Here is a 23,006-nt window from a genome sequence, read left to right as displayed (position 1 = left end):
CAAATGGATGTCTGGCTCTTTTTAGCACTGAGCTATTTATAGATAAATTACTGTGGTATTTAAGTGCTACTTTGTAACAAGTCCAGATAGCCGATACATAGTGGTGAGAAGTGAGAAAGAACAAGACAGACAGAAAAAGAAACATTTTAAAAAAGAGAGATATCCTAATATTTTGCCATTTCCCGGTCTCAAATTGGGTCCCCTGAGAGATCTCATGAGGGAAAGTGAATATAATGAGCAGTACACTTTTACTGCAGTGAAGTGTCCTCCAACTAAAGCTCAATGTCCCCAGTCACCAAAATGCCTGATTCAACGGCAGGTTTACACTTTATCTGGTAAACTTCCTTCTTTCCTTCTAATGGCCTGTTGTGAGATAGCTCATAGCTAAAGGTGCAGAGAGGAAGCTGTGAGTCAATAAACCGCCCCACTTCTCTGTCTAATGGTTAATGTTGAACACTGAAGGGAGCAGTGGTGGTTTCGACCCTTTGTGGCCAAGAACCTCACCCAGACTATATCAATATGGACATAATGAAGATTGATTTGGTTGCTGATTTGGATGAAGTTGCAGGGGCTGGAAGAGCTTAATATCACCCAGAGGAAAAATGTATTGGTTGGAGATTGCTCTTTTGCAAGCAATGGGTTCTAATATATGTGTAAGAATCAACTTTTCTTTTAAACATTCTTTAGGGGACATAGAAATACAGAGTGTGCAGAGCTGTTAAATACATGTGGACCGCACAGTCTAATAATTTTAAATGAAATCTACTAAGCCAACTTTGGCAAATCTGTCTCTGAGACAGATTTATATATCTGAGACAGAGGAGAAATCAATTAGAGAAAGTCTCTATTTATTATCCAATTTGCTATATTGAAGAAACAATATAGAGAAACTAAAGTTTCCTATAGATTTCTTTTTTCAATCTCTGCTGCTAACAGACCATTCACAACTGATGTATATTTATGCATAAAAATAGCAATTCAATCTGAAGGCAAATTATTGTATTTGCACAAAAAATGTCAGGCCACTAGTAGGCAAATGTGCTCAAATACGAGATATTTATGACATAAAATGTTTTAAAGATATTTAAGAATATTATTTCAGGTGGTTAGTAGTAAAACTTTTTTTTCTGATTTTTTTTTTTAAAGTTTGTATGTGTAATTACTTGTGTAATTACATAGTAATTACTTATGAATTATAAATGAATGATTACAGAGCCTATTTACAGCTTTGTGTGTGTGACCATGAATATATCTATAAATGCAATTTGCTGCCACACCAGTAGCTCAATATAATTTTACAAAAATGTTGTCACAAGCAGTTTTTTCCAGTGAGCCTGGCTTGGCTGTTTTATATTGCTTATATTGCATTATAGGCTATTGCTTGTTGCAGCCTCTCAACTGCGAATGGCATCTGTTAATAATAATTTGTCAGGCATGTTTGCCACCTGCCCCGCAGTATGTGTGGCACATTTGCAAATACTTTGGAGAAGTGCAATGATCCTTACCCTTGTGTTTGCCAACTCAAGCCAGATTGTACCACGCTAATATGAGAAATGGATTCACTTGGGCTTGTCTGCACATTTCCCGTTAGGACGGGATCCAGAAACAGACAGTGAATCATAATTGAAATCCTCAAAGTCTCTGCAAACAACAGAAGTCTATAATCCAGCAGCAAGTATTGTGGAACCCTATGCAAATTCAAATTGAAAACGAAATGAGACGCTATTCTCAGAGGAAGAACTGATAGACAAGGAAGTAGAGCTGACACGGATAGTGTGTAAATGTGCCAGTCAAGAGCTGCTATGGTACCATCAATCAAACAAGAGTAGGGAAAATATGTTTCACCACACTGGAATACAAGTGTAAAAGTGTTCTGCAAGTGTTCTATTGCTTTTTCATATTGTGACAAAGTTCACTGAGGACCAATGAGTTATATAAAGAGAGAGCTGTCCATTTACATTCGCAATCATTTCAAGTGCAGTTACATGGTTGACGCAGGACCCTCAGGGCATTGGCGTTTTAAGCCAATCACCTGAGCCACAAATGCCATGTGATTAATCACTCTGGAGTCAAAAAAAAAAAAAAAAAAAAAGATGTCACGACAGCATTAAATGAGTGATTACTATTAACTGAATGAACCAACTCAGACTCATGTGCCAACATTTCTGTTGCAATGATAGATTTTTGCACATTTTGCAGCACTTTCAAAGTGAAATGTCCAGTAAGTGGCATTAAAAGTCATCTGAAACAAATTAATTTGTTTGCTCATTACATTTTACTATGTTGATAGTTGTATGTATTGTGGCAGTTTGGAAACAAAATGTTCTAACCGGTTCTAACCGATAGCTTAACAAAAGCAAACATGAGAAAGAAATTAATTTGATGATGCAGCAATGCGATTTTAGCTTGTAGTTTTTGAACCCTTTTATTGAATATCATTACTTGAGTTTCACAAGCCTTGTGTTCAAATGCTCTGTAATGGAAGTGTATTGCTGTACCTGGTGAACTATCATGCAAAGTTTATTCAGTCCAAATAGCCATACATATAGAGCTGGTTTTGTGATGCAAACATGAAAATGCATTATTTCTAATAAGCTAACATAGTATTGTGCAAAGAACTGCACAATGTACTGAACAAGGAATAAATGTTATTGATGTTTTGCTGCCCATAATGTTCATTTCAGTCAATTTGCAGTGAATTGATTGTATAAGTGCATTTTGAAGGGGTTAGCAAAATTGTAAGTAGAGGCACATTTTTCCAGTGAGCCTTTGGATAAATGTATCTGCTAAATTAATAAATGTAATGTAAAATAGGTGTTCTGAGGATACACACTTGTGCCTGTATGAGCCCTAAGCGTGTTCCAGTCAGAAAGTCAGAAAAATTGAAGGTGGTTCTCTGCATGTTAGTGATTTTGCTGACATCTCTTTGGAGGGTGGGATTCTAGATTTTTTGGTAGAAAACTCATGTTTGAAGTCTTACAGAAGTTGCATTGCTTACAACAGCTTGAACTAAACATGAGATGGCATTCAAAACCTGCTTTACTTCTATCATCTGATATGTCAGTGTAAAACCAAATATTCAAGAAGGCAAAATATGGAGCAGAGCTTCATTTTATCTAACTACAATTTACTGGATGGCAAAAGATGGGTGTTTCAAGTCAAGTCAAGGTCAGTTTCACCTTGACTGCATTCCAATGTATTCTAATAAAAGTACTTATTTTTTAAAATGTAATTATGCTATTATTTTATTTGCTATTAGGCATTAATTTATTACACTAAGTTTTAGAAAGAACATGGGCCTCATTTATAAAGTGTGCGTAAGCTCAGATTTGATCTTAGAGTGTGCGTATGCTTAAATCCACGCCAGCGCTCAAATTTATAAAAACGGCCTTTTGACGTGGATCAGGGTCTGAGCAGACGTATGCACTTTTTGTTGTCGGAGTATTGCAGGTTTTTTTAAATGTAAGCTGTTCTTGCAGCCCGCTGTTCTAAATTATGATGATTGGTGATATTTTGTATGTTAATGGCATTAATTAGGAGTCGTTTACAAGCAGAGAGCTAAAACCATTCAATTGCATGCAAGTTCAAGATAATTTGTGATTCATAGATTTCACATCTGAAAGAGACGCGTACGCGCGTTTTCTGTTCGTACGTTCATTCTATGAATCAAACGCACGCATATTCGAGATATGATCGTAAGATCAAATTTAGGATGGTTTCTGCGCAAAATTTTATAAATGAGGCCCTGTATTAGGTGCAACCAAACATATTCATAAAGAGCTATTTGACTATTAGTTAACTTTATTTTACCTTTCCACCCCGAGAAGCATGCATAATAAGACTAGGAATGTGTAATGTGTATGCAAATTAAGAAATTAAGAAGGGCTCATCTACATTCAAAAATCCATTTTACATTGCTAGTCTCAGGAGTCACACTTTCATTCAACTAATTGTTTCACACTAATTACGTCTAATAAGGTCAGGCGTATTCAACACTTCATTGTCTGGTGCATTACAGCATCTCATCAAACTGGATTATATATAATAAAATGCTTATTTTTGGATGAATATAAAATTTACAGAATTGAACAACTGCCATTGAGATTAATGAATGGGAATACTTTAAAATTTACCCCAGGTATTAAAAACTATAAATTTGGCAGTGCCAGGCCTGCGTAGATCATCATTATACTGTACATTGATGTGAAATTTGCATAGAGACAACAGCGTTGCTTGTGATACTGTGAGTCACTGTGCTGCTTTTCACAATCGTGTCCCTAGAATGACACACCAATTGCATTTCAAACCCACTAATATATTGTTGAGTCACAGTCTGCCAAATGCATCTGCTTCACTACACACAGAGAGCAGCTGATTGTCAACTAAATCATGATTCAGTCTTCATCAAAGATGTTCCAACATGTGCTGATGTGATGTCACTTTCTCACTGGGCCGTGCATTTGTTGGAAATTCATGTCAGTCGTTTAAATGTGTCACTTCCTGTCTTGTCACAAGGAGACGGTTGTCAAGATGTGACAAGATGTTACAAGCTTGAATACGCCAGCTGAGAGACTTGGAAAGGATTTTTTTTATTATTATTATTGTAGAAGGAGTGTTTGCTCAGAAAATAGCTCTGAATGCCTGTAAGTAAGAGGGCTGAATGAAGCAATTTACTGTAATGAAATGTAGTTTTTTCACTGGCTAGGGATTTCGTATCACTTGGGTCCTTTGGTTTTTAAACACATCCTGGCGAAGTATGCATGCAACTATTTCCACTTAAAAAAGAACCACAATATATAGAAAAACACAAAGATCCCCTGTGAGAAAAGCAAAGTTTCTGTTAGAGCAATATTTAATTATAATCTCATACAGTACAAGGGGGCATGTGCCCCCTCAGATCTTTTTTTTTAATGCAAAATGTATCTTTAATAATAAGGTTGTACAATTACTGTTGACGGAAAAAAACGTCTAAAATGCTGTGGCAGAAATACAATAACAAAAGCGGACATGCAAAAAAATGACAGATAGATAGACAGAGAGACAGACATCAATCAATTAATCAATATTTGAAGCCATGTCTCATTGCGTGCTAATCAAATTTCCAGTATATCAAATAAATTATTAATATATAATTTAAGGTTAGATACTTTTTTTCAAGTACAGCAAGTTTCTTAAAAAAAAAAAAAAAATGACATGGCAAGGCTACTTCAGGCTGTCAAATGGAATAATCACAAGGCATTTAGAATAATATTAAGAATAAAAATCCTTGAAAATATTTTTGAAAACAGTCGTGTGCCCTCACATATTCCAGAAAAAAAAAGCCATTTCATTATTTTTGTTAAAAAAGTGATGGTTATGCCAACTGACATTCTTTTGTTATATGTAGTATTTGTGACATGAATGTCATTAAAAACATATCTAAACCAACATTAATACAAAATATTTAATTTGTAAGAACATGACACACATTTTAAACATTTTCTTAAACATCCTTACTTTTCATTTACCATTTTTGCAAATGACATATGGCAAATACTAGAGACTTCAGTCTATCCTTCTGTTTCCATAATAAAACCTTCCCCTTTAACATTTTATTTTATTTTATTTTTTTGCCATTTTCTTATCCTCTTTTTCGAATGCTTTTCACTTTGGTATTTGTTGCTTCCCTTATTCCCAGCTCTCTGTGCTCACTATGGCTCTCACTATTTTTACTCATTATTCCATCATCCCTTCAGCACTTGCGGTTTCTTTCTCCTTTTCCCACTGTGACCCCACACGACTGATCTCTCTGTGATTTGTGATTTGCAGCGTTAGAGGAAGAGCTGATTGGATTGTGTTTTATGTGCTCTCAGTAGAGAGTACCACCTGTTTGTATGGAATGTGCCACCTGTCAGTGTATTTACTATGACAGCAGACAGTAATCATGCACCTGATGGAACGTAAGGAAAGTTTTTGACGTTAAATCTATTAGAAACCACTAAATATACATTGATGATAGAATAAATTATGTTAAATACATCATTTTCCATGCATAAAAAAAAATGCTTTCTACAGACCTTTTGACGCAAAATTATATTACGTCACTTCTTTCACATTTTGGTACACTTTCACAGTGAAATGTCCATCACCAATGGCATTAAAAGCATGTTCAGTTATATACTACACAGGTGAACATGAATCTGGCTGTGATTACATTGGTTGTTGTACATATTACAGCAGTTCTGAAATGAATTGCACATTGCAAGTGCAGTGCTGTACCAGGTGGGCTAATGAGCAAGTTTACAATGTCAGAAAAGCCAAATGGATATGCAAAATATATTAATCAAAGTCAAAATATATTCATTCATGTTATTCATTGATGATCTGTCACTTTAATGATAATTTTTCTCAAAAGGAGTGAATGTTTTAGGTGTTTCACAGTGTTCATTTAAGCTGGAATGCGCAGTGAATTGTATGTATAGGAATGCTTTTTTCAGTGCGTTGTTCCTATGTTGATTATTTGAGGTGTGAACTGCTGCTTTTCTTCCTCCTCTCTTCCTGACTCATAATCAGACTGTCAAATCACATTTCCTGTCTTTTGCTCTCCCCCGCAGAAGCGGCCCATTCTCTCCCTTAGTGTGTGGGGAATAAAAAAATAGCCTAACGCAGTTGTGTATACTGACATTTGAATTAACAAAGGTTGATTAATAATGGCTGTGCTTGAGTATTGAGAGTTTAAAAACAAAGCTCAATCTCTGTAATGCGATTAGTGATAGTTTACCCAAATATGACAATTTTGTCATCATTTACTTCAGTCTTAATTGCTTTCACTTCTCTGTAGTGTTTTGACATAAACTCAAGAGAAAAGGTTGCATCGCCATTATTTTTAGATCATTTAATATATTTTCGCTCTTAAGCCAGAAATAGCCCCTTTAGCTGCACATCTTGTGTTATTTACAAATGGATTCACATTTAAATTGTGAAGTTATAAGTCCCTACTGTTCAACTGAGTCTAGACTGCACCTGCTCTGGCTCGACTCAACCTTTATTGTGCCAAGACTGGCCAAATCTGTTCAAAAACCAAACAGCTGAATGTCTTATGTTGGTCACATTGAATTATTTCAGTTAATTGTGTTGGGAGTTTTTGTTTCTATTAATAAAACTTAAATTGCAGAATGTAGGTACATCTAAGTCAAAATTTTGCTGTTTGTTTGAGCATCCCATTCAGTCTGACAGCCTATTTAGATTATTTTTAGAGTTTTCACTTAACCAGTGGGCTGCTCTATCTTTAAGGCTCTTATCTTTATCTTTTTGTGCTTTGATATTTTGATACCTTTTGGAGCTTGACAGACACAGTCACCATCATCACATCTGGCATTCATCTCCTTTTGTATTTCACCAAAGAAAAACATTATCAAAAAGGTTTGAAGTGACATTATGATAAGTAAATTGTAACAAACTTTCATTGTTGGTCAACTTTTCCTTATAACCCTTGCCATTTGTCTAGGGTTTTTCTTTGGGGAAATGGGATAGGTTAGAGTAACTTTACTAAAACAAATATCTGCTTTATTAGTAAAATAAGTAAATAAATACAAATGTGACTCAGCAAAACAATGTATCAGTCCCAGAACCCTCGGCACTATAAACACGAGCCTCATCTGAATCTTATAAACCTTTAATCTTTCAGCCTTTTATTGTTCCTTTTTTTCAGGAATACTAGATGCAGACTCTTGGTGTGAAAAAGCAATGCTATTTATAAGAGAGCAGAAGTGGCAATAAAAAGAAGAAAAATTAGACTAAAAACAACTGTAGAGAAAATACTCATGTGAGGTATTTTATGTGCTTCATTATACTATGTGACGTCATTCAAATGTGTGTGTATGTAATGTGTCTGAATGTAGTTACTTCCTTGTGTATATGTGAGTAGAACATAAACATTTTGTAATGTACTCCAGTGAAATTACACTAGTCTGTAAATAACAGCATCCTGGTCTTGCTTTGATGAAGAGAGGTTATTTATTTTCTTCTCTACAACCCTTTATTTTCTTCTTTTTGCCTGGCAGCTTGCCGTAGCCATCTATTACCATAACGCTGACGCCCGCACTTCAGCATGCTCATTACTGATGCAGTTAGTCTTATTCACACATCATGTGCCATCAGTCAGGTCAAGGGCTCGACCCTCATCCGTCAATCCACCAATCAACGTTGCTACTGGTTCTCTTTTTTGGGATCTCCAACAATGCTCCTGTAGAGCTAACTTCCTGCAGGCTTCAGCTCCAACATTGCTTCAACACACCAGTCAGTTATATTCAAGTAACCCTGCAGAGCTTTATTAGCTGGTTCAGGTGTGTTTGATTAGGGTTGAAGCTGAACTCTGTGGGATAGAAGCTCTCCAGGAACAGGGTTGAAGACCCCTGATCTTTTTTCACATATGGGACACAGTGCTATCTCATGCTATATAATGGTAAATTCAAGATGACCTTGTCTATGCATTTGTCTTGTGTTTGAACACAGTCAGAGCGCCACAGTTTTGTGCTTTGTAACTATTATAATAGTGGAAATGAATGTTGAGTTATTGAAGAAGCTAAAACAGGAAGTTCTGGTAGTTTCAAATGTTGTATTTTACACAACAGAGAATGTTAAGACAGATAAAACACTTGCAAAAACTATTCAACTCATACAATGATTTGTGATTAGTGCCTAAGGATTTTTAAACAATCATTTATGGATTAAAAATTATTCTCTAATGAATCATTTAGGTTTTGTGAACCTGTTAGGTTGATTCAGAATCAGAATCAGAATCAGAATGAGCTTTATTGGCCTGGTATGTTTACACATACGAGGAATTTGTTATAGGGACAGAATAGCTCCACCGTGCAACAGAAAGACAGTAACCGGGCAGGACACAGATAATAAAAGAATAATATACAAAGAATAATATAGAATAATATACAAATATACAAATAGGCAATGTACAAAACAGCAAAAACACAATATATAATATAGACAATTATGTGTGTACAGGTCTGATATGTGTAAATTTGAAATGAAAAGACAAGTATGTGTGATGAATAAATAATGTATAATAATGTTGTGTGTTCCGTGTTTATTGTCAAGTGTTCATGAGATGGAGTGCCTGAGGGAAGAAACTCTTTCTGTGTCTGGCCAATTCCGGTTCTCAGAGCTCTGTAGCGTCGGCCAGACGGTAACAGTTCAAAGAGGGAGTGTGCTGGATTTGAGGAGTCCAGAGTGATTTTACCAGTCCTTTTGCTCACTCTGGATAAGTACAGTTCTTGGGGAGTGGGGAGGGTTGTACCAATGATTCGCTCAGCAGTCTGGACTACCCTCCGTAATCTTCTGAGGTCAGATTTAGCTGAGCTGAACCAGACAGTTATAGAAGTGCAGAGGATGGATTCAATGATGGCAGAGTAGAACTGTTTCATCAAGTCCTGTGGCAGCTGGTGAAGGAAGTACAACCTCTGCTGGGCCTTTTTCACAATGGACTCAATGTGATTGTCCCACTTCAGGTCCTGAGAAATTGTGGTGCCCAGGAATCAGAATGACTACACTGCAGTCACAGTGCTGTTCATGATAGTGAGTGGGGGGAGAACAGGGTTGTTTCTCCTGAAGTCCACGATCATCTCCACAGTTTTGAGCATGTTAAGCTCCAGGTTGTTAAGACTGCACCAGACAGCCAGCTCCTTAACCTCCTGTCTGTAGCAGACTCGTCACTGTCCTGAATGAGGCCGATCAGTGTGGTGTCATCTGCAAACTTCAGGAGCTTGACAGAAGGGTCTTTAGATGTGCAGTCATTCGTGTAGAGGGAGAAGAGCAGTCGAGAGAGAACGCAGCCCTGAGGAGCTCCAGTGCTGATGTTGCGGGTATTGGATGTGAATTTTCCCAGCCTCACTAGCTGCTGTCTGTCTGTCAGGAAGCTGGTGATCCACTGACAGATGGAGGTGGGGATGGAGAGCTGTGCCAGTTTATTCTGAAGGGTGTCCGGGATGATGGTGTTAAAAGCTGAAGCCTATGAACAGGATCCTCACATAAATCCCTGGTTTGTCCAGATGCTGCAGGATGAAGTGCAGTCCCATGTTGATTGCATCATCCACAGACCTGTTTGCTCTGTAGGCAAACTGCAGGGGGTCCAGCGGAGGCCTTCAGATAAGCCAAAAGCAGTCTTTCAAATGATTTCATGGCCACAGACGTTAGACCCACAGGTCTGTAGTCATTAAGTCCAGTAATTTTGGGTTTCTTTGGGACGGGGATGATGGTGGAGCATTTGAAGCATGAGGGGACTTCACACAGCTCCACTGATCCATTGAAGGTCTGTGTGAAGATCGAGGCCAGCTGGTCAGCACAGATTTTTAGGCAGGCTGGTGACACACCGTCTGGGCCTGGTGCTTTCCTTCTTTTGTTCTTTCTGAAGACCTGGAGCATGTCATCTTCACTGATCTGAATCGTAGATATGGGGGAGAGGGGGGTTGCTGGAGGTGTGAATGGTTGTGTGGAGAGGGTGTTTTTTCAAACCTGCAGTAGAACTCATTCAGATCGTCTGCCAGTTGTTTATTCTCCAAAGTGCTGGGGGATGGTGTCTTGTAACTGGTGATATCTTTCATACCTTTCCACACTGAAGCAAAATCACTGGAAGAGAATTTGTTCTTTAGCTTGTCAGAATAATTCCTCTTTGCCACTCTGATCTCCTTTTCCAGTGTGTATTTGGCCTGTTTATACAAGACTTTATCCCCCTTTCTGTAAGCATCTTCTTTGGCCTGATGGCGCTGTCTAAGTTTTGCAGTGAACCATGGTTTGTCATTGTTGTAGGTTAAATGAGTTCTGGTAGGAATGCACATATCCTCACAAAACCTGATATAAGATGCTACAGTCTCTGTTAGCTCGTCCAGATCGTTTGCAGCAGCTTCAAAAACAGTCCAATCAGTGAGAGAGAAACAGGCTTCATTGAAAAAAAATGTAATAAAACATTCATTGAACATTCTTTTTCAACATTCTTTTTCAACATTCATTGAAAAATAGCTAAAAGTCATCTCAAAAGAACAAAATGAACTGCGATGGCAAGTTTTACTTTACAAAAGCACTTTCAGTGATATTTAATCAATAAATATTTTAAAGCAGAGCATGTATACTACTAATGTGTATTCTAATACAATCTCATGGCAATTCATAGCTATCTCACATTTAGGCGAATTGGTGGCTAATTTCTATAAATTAGTAGGATCTCATTTGTACCTTTTCATATGATCTGCTTACGTCCCACTGATGGTTCGATTTATAAAAACATATGTTTGTGTGCAAGTCACGTTATACAAAATCATACAAAATTACCACCTCGTGAAATAGTTATGTTTTCTTGTGAGACATGGTTGCATATTCACCAGACATTTCAGTGACTTTGAAAGCACTTTTTAGTGAGACTGTTTTAAGTACCTTACTGCACGTTTCACCGCAGTTTCATAGAGAAATGTCCACTGAGTGGCGCTAAAACACGGGTTCAATACATAAACCTTGGTATGTGTTTTTATTATGTTGCTTCAGATACGTATTGCGGTGTTTCAGAATTCAAATATCCGGGGGCCATCGCTAAAAATTAATGCTCTATTGGAAATATGCCCTATACCAAACCCAACCCTAAAGCTACCCGATAGTTTTGACAAATGCAAAACTGATATAAAAACGTGTTTGTTGATGCAACCATGCTATTTGAACTTCCTTATATGCAGATTTAAACTGTTCTGTCGAACCGTAGTTACACTGGATTCAAACCGGAGCGTCTCACCTCTCCAGTACGTCTCCGTACTCCGTAAGCTACCGAACAAACCTACCGTCTATGAAAACCCATAGATATGAAGCTGGATATGTGTGATGCTAACGTTCAAAAGCATCAGTTTTCAAATTTCCCAGAATATTAATATTGTTTTGAAGTCATAACATGAGATTGTTCAAGTAATTGTGCGAAAATAACTCAGAGTTTTACTGCCTCTAGTGTTCAATTCTTTTGGAAACTGCAGTGATATGTACTTATTGGTACATATTTCGCATCTTGCTAAAAAGTGCGCCCAGGTACGTTTATGCCATGAGACCAGGTAGATGTTTTCTAAAGTGACACTGTCCAACAGCGACACCAGGCGTTAAAGTTACAGTTGGAGGCCATGTTTCTCTTGCCTCCACTGAGCCTACTGAATTTTAACAGACCTCCTATAGCATGGATTGAGTAATGGTAAAGTCACATGACTGGATACAATTGTTTTTTTTAGTGAGCAATAAACTCTTAAAATTAAAGGTACATCTCCTTATCTGTGACCATCATGACACCTGCAGTGTTTAATGAGCTTTTGTGACTGATAAAATACATTGACTATTAAAAATAACAGCTGAATATCAGTTTACAAATGCAATAATGATACAATTTGCTTGTTGCTTGCAATTGTGAGTTATAAAGTCAGAATTTCAAGATATAAACCTGCAATTACTTGTTAATAAGTCAGAATTGTGATATATAAACTCGCTATTTTTACTTTATTTCTCAGAATTGCACGAATTTATCTCAAAGTTCTTAGATAAAAAGTCTGAATTGTTAGATTAAAAAATTGGAATTATGGAAACGGAATCAGGCTTCCATAAAAATTAACCAGCATGTACCAGATTGTGCCATCTATGCAAAGTCTGCTTATTTTATATTTTCATAATTCACTTTGTGGTTCATTATCAAACATGAGCTATTGCATATGTGTTGTAAATTGAGATCTTAGATCTCCAGTCTTGTCGAATAGTTGTAAAAAAAATTGGAGAATTACAAATATTGTGAAAGTAAGACAGGATCTGAAAGCACATGTGTAGCAAAACAAATAGTAAATCTTTATGAAAACACATTCTGCATTTAGCAGATTTCCCTCAGGGTTGGGTGGGGAATGAATTAACTTTGAGCCATGTTATCGCTTAGTCAATATTCATCCTGTTGGGTCATGGCTTTAAAAATGTATCTATTCCCTAGATGTAATGAATGATGTTCAAAAGTAATCTATTTAGAAAGATGAATTGCTGATGACGTTGACACTTTTTACTAATAACAGCACTGAGAAATCACTCTCTGTATCTGAGGTAGGATGTCAAAATGTTAATCCTTCTGCAGTCTCATGACCTCTGGTCATCTTTTTTTCTAAACGTTTCTTTATGTTTTTTGGTTATAGAATTTTCCAAGCATCTTTTGAAGCAAACTCAAACTTGTGGAAGTGCATTTTTTGCAGCATCCTACGACATGAAAGTTTGTCTACATTTCACTTAATAAAAGAAGATGCATAATTTATGTAGTTGGTCGGTAATTGGGGGGCAGTTCTTGGGCAGAATAAGCTGCAGACCTTTGGCTGTTAATCAGTGAGGATGACTAGCTTTGAAAAAGTTGCACAAGGTCAAATTTGGAGAGAAATAGTAGGTTATAGTAATGACAGGTAATTAGGGGAAATAATAGAACACGAGAAAACATGTCGGAGTTTGGAATATCAAAAAAAAATTCAAAGCCTATTTTAGAGAGTTTGAAAATTAGAACAAATAGATCAAAGTATGGTCTCCTGCCAACCAAATAGCTATTGATTGTGTTGGGTTGCCTTTAACTCAATTTAACTACAAGTGGTCAGAGCTGCACATTATGAAAAGCCACAATTAGATGATTGTACAGACTCTTTCTTATCGTAAGAGTCTCTTTTGCAGTTTAATAATCACACAAGGCCATATCACTTCGATTTTGCAGGGCTGAATCATAGAACCATGAAGCCTGGGGCATAAACATCAGAAGGCCCTCCAAATCCACATGAAACATGTTGCCTTTGTGCAATTATTTAGTCCTTCATAGGATTTACATCTCTGTTAAGAGCGATGTTAATAACTGCGGATGATATTAGGCACCTGGAGTATGGGGCCCTCCGCAGCATACATGCAGCCCCAGAGCATGTGCCACAAATTCTAACATTTTCAGAAAAATCACATTTCCCTTCCTCAAGATCAAAGTGCAAGTCTCAAGCAAGCAAATAAAATAAAATAAAATGACTGGTGACCCATCATCGAGGGTGGTTGGTAGTTGGGGCCCCTTGAAATTTGGGGACACGTGCCACAAATTGCAATATTTTCAGAAACATATGGGTCCAATATGGAGCTGGCCCTTTTTTAGAAATAAATTTGAGGTTGCTAAAAGCATAATCATATTTCTCAAAGTACCAGCTGCCAGTTGGAATGAAATAAACAGGTGCCCCATCCTAGAGGGGCCCTAGAGCATATGCCAGAAATTACAACATTTTCAAAAACTTAAATGGATAGTTCACATAAAAAAATAAAAATAAAAATAAATAAATAAAATATTCACCATAAATTTGTTCTAAACAAAAGATAGGCCCTCCATTCCTAGCCCTCAGGTGGGCCCCCAGTAATCACTGGGTAAACCTTTCCTTCTTTAACAAAGATTCTGCTCCAGATTAATAAAATAAACGGGTGCCCCATACTAGAAGGTGGTTGGTACTTAGAACCTCTGGGTAGGGAGTTTATGGCCTTAGGGCCTGTGTCACAAATTGCTAAATTTTTAGAAACTTATGGGGCAGATAACTGCGCTGAGCAGTTTTAGGACAAGCTTGCAGCTGTTTAAACTGCATGATACAGCTTCAGAAATGATGTGTCATTTATATGTTACAAATGGTCTTACAAAATTACACTTGTACTCTTTTGTATGGATTGGTAAGGATTTACATGCTAGATGAGCTTGTATAGGGCTGATAAAATTTCCTCCCAACAGCCACAGTCTCATTATTATTATTATTATTATTGTTTAAAGGCTGCCAAGAGTGCAGTTGTAGTTGAAGTCATACATATTGTGGGTGGATAGGGGACTATGTAAAAAAAAAAAATCTCTCTCTCTCTCCGCAGGCACTTGAGCTGCTTTTGTGACAGTGCGGGGGCAGGAGCAGCAGGGAGTCACATACACGCAGAAACACACACACACACCCTTCAGAACTACAGGAGCATGGATTCATCCCCCACATGCTCACTAATGCCTGCACTGTGTCGCAGTAGTAAAGGCAGCAGTAGTTGCTGCAATATGCACAATACCCATCTATCAGTGTGCTGCAGCTACAGTCTCTGCTGTGATCTGAGGAAACACAGAAAATTCTGGGTACTTTAATTTTAAACCTCTCCACAGTTTGTGTCTCTCCTCAATGTTAATCTGCTGGGATTCCCAGGAAATGGTAGTGATTGAGCTAGAAAATCTCACAATTTTTTTAATTAGTTTACTGTTTTATGCTCACCTTTTTAGTCTTCTTCTTCTTCTTCTTATTATTATTATTATTATATTTTACAGTTTATTTATTTTATGTATCATTTATCATTAATTTGGAACAGGTCACTACATAACTAAAATCAAATTTCCTCAGGATCAAAGTACAAGCTGCCAGTTAAAAAAAAACAAAAACAAACTGTGACTGTCACAGGAAAATTATCATGATAATAAAATGACGTTCCATGACCCTACAGTAATCCCATACTGGCCACATATTACAAACCATATACTCTCTGTGTAGTTTGCTCTTAACATTTTTATTTTTATCTTTTTTATTTATCATGCTTTTAGTATCAAAGGTTTTGGGAAAACTGGCAAACAATTGGCCTGGAGCCCTTGGTGACCGACAGCTCCTGCAGAGTATCAAATACTTGAACTGAAATTCAACTCTCTGTGCCCTGTAATAAATCACAGATTAAAATTTAAGAACTGTTTTGTCTTAGCCATGTTACATTGTAAATGTAAAACATGAATTACTATATATTTCCCAAGATAGACATGACATTTTGAGCTGTAGCAGAAATGAACAGGAAGGGTGAACACAGTGGGGAAATTAATATGACAGAATGAAAGGAGATGAGAGGAATAGTAGAGAATAACTTTGCTAAACCAACTGAGAACTGAAAATAGGTCAAAATTACAAAAAAATTACAATGAAGTTGATGACAAAAAACAAACAAACATAAAAATAGAAAAGGAGAGAGAGAGAGAGAGGTTCATCTAAGTTTAAATGAAGCTTTGACTCATATAAATACACAGCACTTCACTTTCTTTTATAGCTTTTATACACACATTCGCACAGACTGTCTATAACATTGTGTGTGCTTGTGTATGTTTAGCATGGCATGGCACTGGCCTTTTTTATAGTCTCACTTGGAATGCGTGTTTGTGTGTTGTCTAGTTTACACACTTTGTATTTGGATTTCCCAGCAGCCCCATGACTTCTCGCCCCTGCATACCTGCTTTTACATCCTCTCACCCCTTCTGCCTCACTTTGTTTTCTCTCAGACTGTCCTCAAGAGAACAATGTGGATGAATTCAAAGAAAAAAGAGAAAACAAAGTAAGAAAATAAACATTATTAACCAGTTGCTTCAGCAGTTGAAAACAAAATCCGACAAGAAAAAAAAAAGAAAAAGGCAAGACCCAAACATTTTATCAGACAATGAGCACTCCATGTTTTTAGCACTGTCTATTTTTGCTCCCTAGCTTTGCCACCTGCTGAGAGGAAGCTTTATTTCAACATCTATTATTCACAGGTTTCACTTCTTTGGAACTTTCAGATAGAATGGAGTAAACTTACATGGTTCTTCTTCAGTCCACTGGACTGACTCTAAGTGCCTAGGAATTTAAAAATATGGAGCACAGTTTCTCTTTAAATTTGAAGTTTGTAATTTCTGCACCCCTAGCGGCACCAAACAGACTTATGCCATTGGTTGGCCAAATAGGTAGTTCTATCCCAAACTGCCATTGATTGAGCTAATATTGCTTTGTTGGAATGTTTAGGATACTCAAACAATCAGAGCAATGTTTTGAGTGCAAGTAACTGACCAGCCCTGGTTGTTGGCTATCATCTTAATAGTAGAAGAAATTGGCGCTATATAATGTCATAAGTCTTCATCTTCCAATATGTAACTTATTATCCATTGCTGAGCCTGAACAAGTGCTTTTTTCATGTATTCAGAGGATGAATGGATTAGCAGTATTTTCTCCCTGAACAAGCTCTCCGCTTTTCACTTTTATTCCTCCAATCCTTTCCCCCCTTGGGGATATCCTGTGTGCGTATGCCACGCTGCATACGCTGCCTATAATGTTCTGATTTCGTGCTCACTGACTCCTGTCTTATCGCCTTAGCCATTTTTGGAAGGCATTGATCTTTATCGCCCCTTTCAATCCCGCCGGCGAGGCCACAAACGCATGTTGAAATAAGATACTGGCAGTGCTCATACCACAAACCATGTTCAACATGAGAGTCTTCTGAGTCTTATTTTCCCAGTATTGCTAGGTTAATTCCTGGATACAAGCTTTTAAACCCCTGTCATGTTTCAGTATGCTGGTTTATTAGTTAGTGGGAGGTTTTATTTTGGATGTCCCTGTGCTATATATTCACTGGTGTCTACCGAAGAAGCAAGAAAATGTATACAATTTTAAAATGGCGAAAACTCAGTTCTGTTTTGTTGGAGAAAACACACAAATCTGCTTTAAATGTTAGTGAGCTGCCTTGCTATCTACATTACTGCCTGTATAGACAGCTAGATTTGAAGGCAGCATCCTACTGTTACTACAATGGAACCTCATAAGTAACTGAATACAAACACTCTATTTGGCAGAAATTTTGGGCATCACAAAAATAGCACTCCTCATTTTAAGAACAAGCATGGGAGACATGCTAACATCTTTATCTTAGCATGATTCTGTGCTAACAACACCATACTCTAATAAGCTTAAAAACACATGCAGCCTGCAAATATTGATTAAAATGTATTTATTTTTTGGTTGATTTTGTCAATTTATTTTTGTTGTTATCAAATGGCTCTTTTTTTCTTTGTTCTCAATTTGTCTGGCAATTTGGATTCATTTTCCCCAATGCAGCATTGCCTCTTTGGCCAAAGAGTGTCTTAGATGATCTTACCCTCGAGTACAGCCAAAATAAGTGGGTTCATGATGCCTTACAATGTTTTATAGCTAGGCATCTCACTACATTTTGGAGTTACCATTTTTCTCTGTCGACTAATTCATACTAAATTCCTAAAATACCCCCCCCCCCCCCCCCCTCCTTTGGAAAAACATTGCCTATCAAACATCAAATCCGATTCCATTTACAATCAGCAGCTTTTTTGCTTTGTCGCCCCCATTGCCGTGTCATCTGGACAGAAAGATAATTGAGTTTCGCTGCTTCATGCATACATTGATGCCAGCAGAGCCTTTTAAAAGCCTGTCTGTGTGCAGAACTCTGACTATGACCTGTCCTGGTCCTCTAGCACTCTGTGATATTAGACTGCGGTTAGACAAATGCATACAGGCCCGGAGTGCTCTCTCAGAGCCTCACACATACACAATCACACTCACTCATGCTAAAAGAAAGAACCATGTGAGTGGGTAGGGGACGCAAGGGACTGAAAAGGTAGAACCCAGAACGAAAAACAGGGGTGGCTATAAACGAAGAGAGTGATCTAATGTGACATGGACAAGGACGGAAGTTAAAACAGAGAGGGTGATGAAAGGCGAGAGATCTACGGTCTCTAATTATTATCAGCCTACCACTTCAAAAGCAAAGCAAAAGCCCCTACTGTCATCTAGATCCCCATTGATTCAACTCAATGGCTTGAAGAGTCTTAAATCTGGGGCTTTAGGTAGACCACTGGTGTACGGGACAACCCCACTTTCCTTCATGGGAAAATGAGCTCAATATAGTCTGGTACAATTTGTCTTCTGTACACTGCAAATTAAGTTCATTGTCAGAAGCGTGACATACATATTTGCAGTAGCTACATTTACATGGAGCTTAATAATTTGAACGCTTTCTTGGCATATTTTAGGTATGGTAGAAATTGTGACAATTATGGTGTGCCGTGCTGAGTTTCCTAACATCTGTAGTGAGCTGACTGTTGCTTTCTCTGAAAGAACCACTCAGAGGGCTCAAAAGCTTCTCACTATTATGCCTAAACTGACACTAAATTGACACTAGATTGTGGATGGGGCTCCACCTCAAGTTTAGCAGGGGGTCCAACAGATTTGCAAGAGTTAGCCTGAACAATTCCATTGCTACATCAGGTTACAGAACAACACCGCAATAAAGAGCAGTTAATGTACCACACTGATAGCTGCATGACTGTGTCTGTCATGTCTGTGTGTCACATGTTGGGTGTCGCAAATCACTGTGTGTCCCACCCTCCCCCTCTGGTTGTCTGGTAACTCTCGAGTCCATCCTGGAATGGACAGTAGGGGCTTTGGCCCCAAGACAATCGCTTCATCTCTTTCTCTTTGCCCTGAGGGGCACAGTTGATGAGAGAAAAGGGAGGGAGAGATTGACATTGACCCACCCCTAGGCCACACCCCCCTGAGCTGGAGGACAAGGTCAAATGGTGCCTGGGCTGCAGGCTGACTCTTCGTTTTCTCCTCCTTTCTGCAGTGAAGAGCCACCCCCCCCTTCTCCCATTGCAACACCATCACCTGCTGCATCGCCATCACCTGGGGTGACTTCCCCCAGTGCCGCCCAGCCCGAGGTCCAGGTGGCATCTCAGGTTGCAGGGAGCACCGTGACATCTGTCGATTCAGGAGGGGGAGATGGGGATCGAGATGGAGGTGAAGCGCAAGAGAGAGAGAGTGCAGAAGAGGAGAAGGAAGAGGTGAGGGTACAAGAGATTGAACAGGAGGAAGAAAAACCCCAGGCTGAACCGTCACAACCAGTGCAGGAAGAGGTGAAGAAGGAGACAGAGGAGCAGGAAAAGGAAACAGCAAGTACGGGAAGCACAGGAAGGAGGCCAAGCTTGCATCACACTGCTTCGCCAATCAGAGTACAGAGGAATGGAGCATGCAGCCACTCCACCACCTCCGACTATGAACTCTCGCTCGACCTCAAAAACAAGCAGGTAGGGAGCAAGGCACTGTGGGATTGCAGTCTTGAGGACGTGTGAATGTATGCTTCAGGCTTTTGAGGATTGGCTGTTGTGCTTCCGATGGTTGCTTTTAGTGGCTGAGTGTGTTGGAATGTGTTGAAGTTGGTAAAGGCCGCTGGACCTTTTTGGAATTGGATGTTTACAGGTTTATCATCCATCCTCATCTCATACACATTCATTTCTATCTCCATCAGCTTTCTAACCTATCACAAGGCTTACATGGAATCTGCACTGAATTCTTTGAAATTATGGTAAAATGTGTGAAATGGAGCTGAAGAGTATTGGATGCCATTCACTCTCAAGGTGTGTTCTTGCATTACAAACACCCAAATGAAATTGAACAGAATGTGTATGTGTAGCCATATCAGCTACCATTTACCATTAAAAATAGTTATTAGAACAATTTTTGAGCATTTAAACTATCCCTAACTTGGCACAGCATTTTAGCGATAATAAATTCAAGATCAAACATATATGTCTAGTGGATATTTACATAAGTCAATGTTGAAAAAAACAGAAAAAAACCCAGATGCAAGAACACATTCGTGGTAAATTGCCACATACACTTTAAATTAGCCACAATAAATGTAAGGGAAAGGAGAAATCTGGAGCTTTCTGTGAAATTCACAGATTCTGTGCAGGCCTGCCTGTCATTCTTATTGCATTGTTTGGGGACTGATTATCAACCGATTAGTGATTTGCAACTCTCTAATTCTGTACCAAAACCCTGTTAACTGCCTACCTACACAGCATATTAAGAAATCATAGGTATGCACAAGAATCAGCTGCTTTTCCAGAAGGTAGGCAGCATGATTATGCTTATATGTTAGCCTCATTTGGCCAAATACTAAAATATATTGCAACAAGCTCCAAGCTCCAGATGGCGGATGAGTCAAGTAAAATGTAAATTACAAATTTTATTCAGTAATTAAAACTATTTAGCTATTTAACTATTTTACCAATATTTATGTGGGCTCTGTATTTTTACACTTATTAGAGTATCACATTTGTTAGCTTAGCAACATGCTAATGTCAAACTTGGTCACACTTTCAAACTTGGTCACACTTTATTCAATTCTTGCTATTAACAATCCATTAACTACGACTTTTGCGTCAATAAACTCCTAATTTCTTCTTATTAATAGTTTAGGATTAATAGATTATGGATTTAGAATATGCTCATGCAGAATATGTGCTTTATAAATGCTAATAAGCAGCCAATATGTTAATAATAGACATGCTAATAAGCATCTAGTTAATAGTGAGAATTGGTACCTATACTAAATTGTTACCTCAAGCATTATTGGAATCAGTAGTGAGTTGAGTCTCCTTTTTTGTGTATTTTTCAGAATTGCTGCTTATGTAGAATGTTCCAAATTAGACATCTGTTAAGTTCCACGATACAGCCTATGTAGGCAGTAGACTGCATGGCAGACGTGTTTCTTTACAGTATTTTATGGCTGAACAGAAAACACCAAGGCAACCTCATTCGGGGACTATCAGAGGTTTCTGAGAGGGGTACATTGGAGAGAATTAGATTGAGATGACAGAGACAGAGAGAGCAAAAGTGACAGCAAGAGAGATGGATGGGAGGAGAGGAGGAGAGGAGGAGAGGAGGAGAAAGGGTTGTGTTGTCATGGTAACACAGAGGTCCTCTTAAAATCCCCATCCTTCATTTGTTGTCATTTTCTTGCTGAGTGTTCATATTGCAAATTGCATTCCCCATCCCCCACTGTTATTGCTCCGAAATATCTAATAGAATTATGTTTGCATTACAAAATGACTCACAGTGATTTATTCTGCTTTTAATATAAGTACAAAATCAAATTATATTTAAATAAAAATAAATTCTGAAAGAGTAGTGTTATAGATAATTTGGGAGAAAAACAATCAGGATTATATAGCTGGGGTTTTGCATGTTGAAACATCTAATTTTAAATAATCCTAATTTAATATATTTAATATAATTAATCGTTAGTAGTTATATAATTCTATATCACAATAATTCTAATATCACAAACATAATAGCTGTTCGGAAACTTATATACATTCAGGCCAAAGTACATTTTAATCAAAAAGTTATATTTAATTTATTTTTTTATCTTTATTTATTAATTAACTAATTAGTTAATTAATTAAATGTGTTTATTTATTCCATGATGAAATTGTCTTTTTTAATTGGGGCCATTAATATAAAATTAAAAATTAAAATTGATTAACTACTATACATTCTATGCAACATTTTACATTTTGCTACTGTTTAATTAAACATTGCTGAAAGGTTGGTATTGGCAGGTTCACACTGTGACAAGTTAATCCATTTAGTGTGATAACATACCCAGCTAATAAATGTAAGAACTGTTTTGCAATTTGTCATTTTTTTTAACCCCTGCTGACTTGCTCCTATTTGCATTAGCCACTTTTAGGTGAATAAAGGAGAATGGTCTGGCTGCAGACTTGCACTTGCACTCTCAGACACTTGCGCTTCCGCGGGTGATGTCACTTGCAGTCTTTTTTATTTTTTATTTTATTCTATTTATTGATTATTTTTTTTGTTTGAATCTCTTAACATTTTACAACAGTAGCTAGGTGGTGAAGACAAGACAAAATAAACTAAATTACAATGTCACTTGCATTCGACATGAATCTTGTGCGCTGCCAATGGAGACAAGACGCTGTGGTGGTTAAACGATTAAAACTAATTTAGTAAAATAACGAACAGGGTCCCGCAAGTCAAAAAGAAAAGACCTGCAAATCCATGGCTACAGAACAGCAGAATATGAATGCAATGCGCAAAGTTTCTCGTTAAGCGTTTTCCTCCCGCAGAAAACCATGAACACTTAATATGGCTTAATGTATTAAGATACATTAAGTGCAATTAAAAGATAAAATTCGATGTATAGTTATTATTAAATGTACTACAAGGCAAGCAGATGGCCATGAACACAATACGCAAAAACGTGGCATAATGGACTATTTATAATAATAATAATAATAACAACAAGGGACTTAAGGGTATTCTGTAGCCTTTGACTAAGATGATAAAGACAATTCATAAGCCTATAAGTCTTGT

The 23,006-nt window shown here is 37.6% G+C and overlaps 1 protein-coding gene across 1 annotated transcript in view; it reads left to right on the top strand.

Annotated features, from left to right (window-relative positions):
* The window catches only part of LOC306861823 (IQ motif and SEC7 domain-containing protein 3-like), a gene marked incomplete at its 3' end in the record, with an annotated part of 140,770 nt that overhangs the window by 39,338 nt on the left and 78,426 nt on the right, over positions 1-23,006 (top strand). The window contains exon 3 of the mRNA XM_079404310.1: positions 19,447-19,906. Within this exon, the coding sequence (XP_079260436.1) occupies positions 19,447-19,906 (460 nt within the window). The remainder of the gene's footprint in view (positions 1-19,446; positions 19,907-23,006) is intronic.

The sequence above is a fragment of the Barbus barbus genome (assembly GCF_936440315.1).
Source record: "Barbus barbus genome assembly, chromosome: 42".
NCBI classification, from domain to species: domain Eukaryota; kingdom Metazoa; phylum Chordata; class Actinopteri; order Cypriniformes; family Cyprinidae; genus Barbus; species Barbus barbus.
This window is presented reverse-complemented; position numbering and strand designations above follow the sequence as displayed.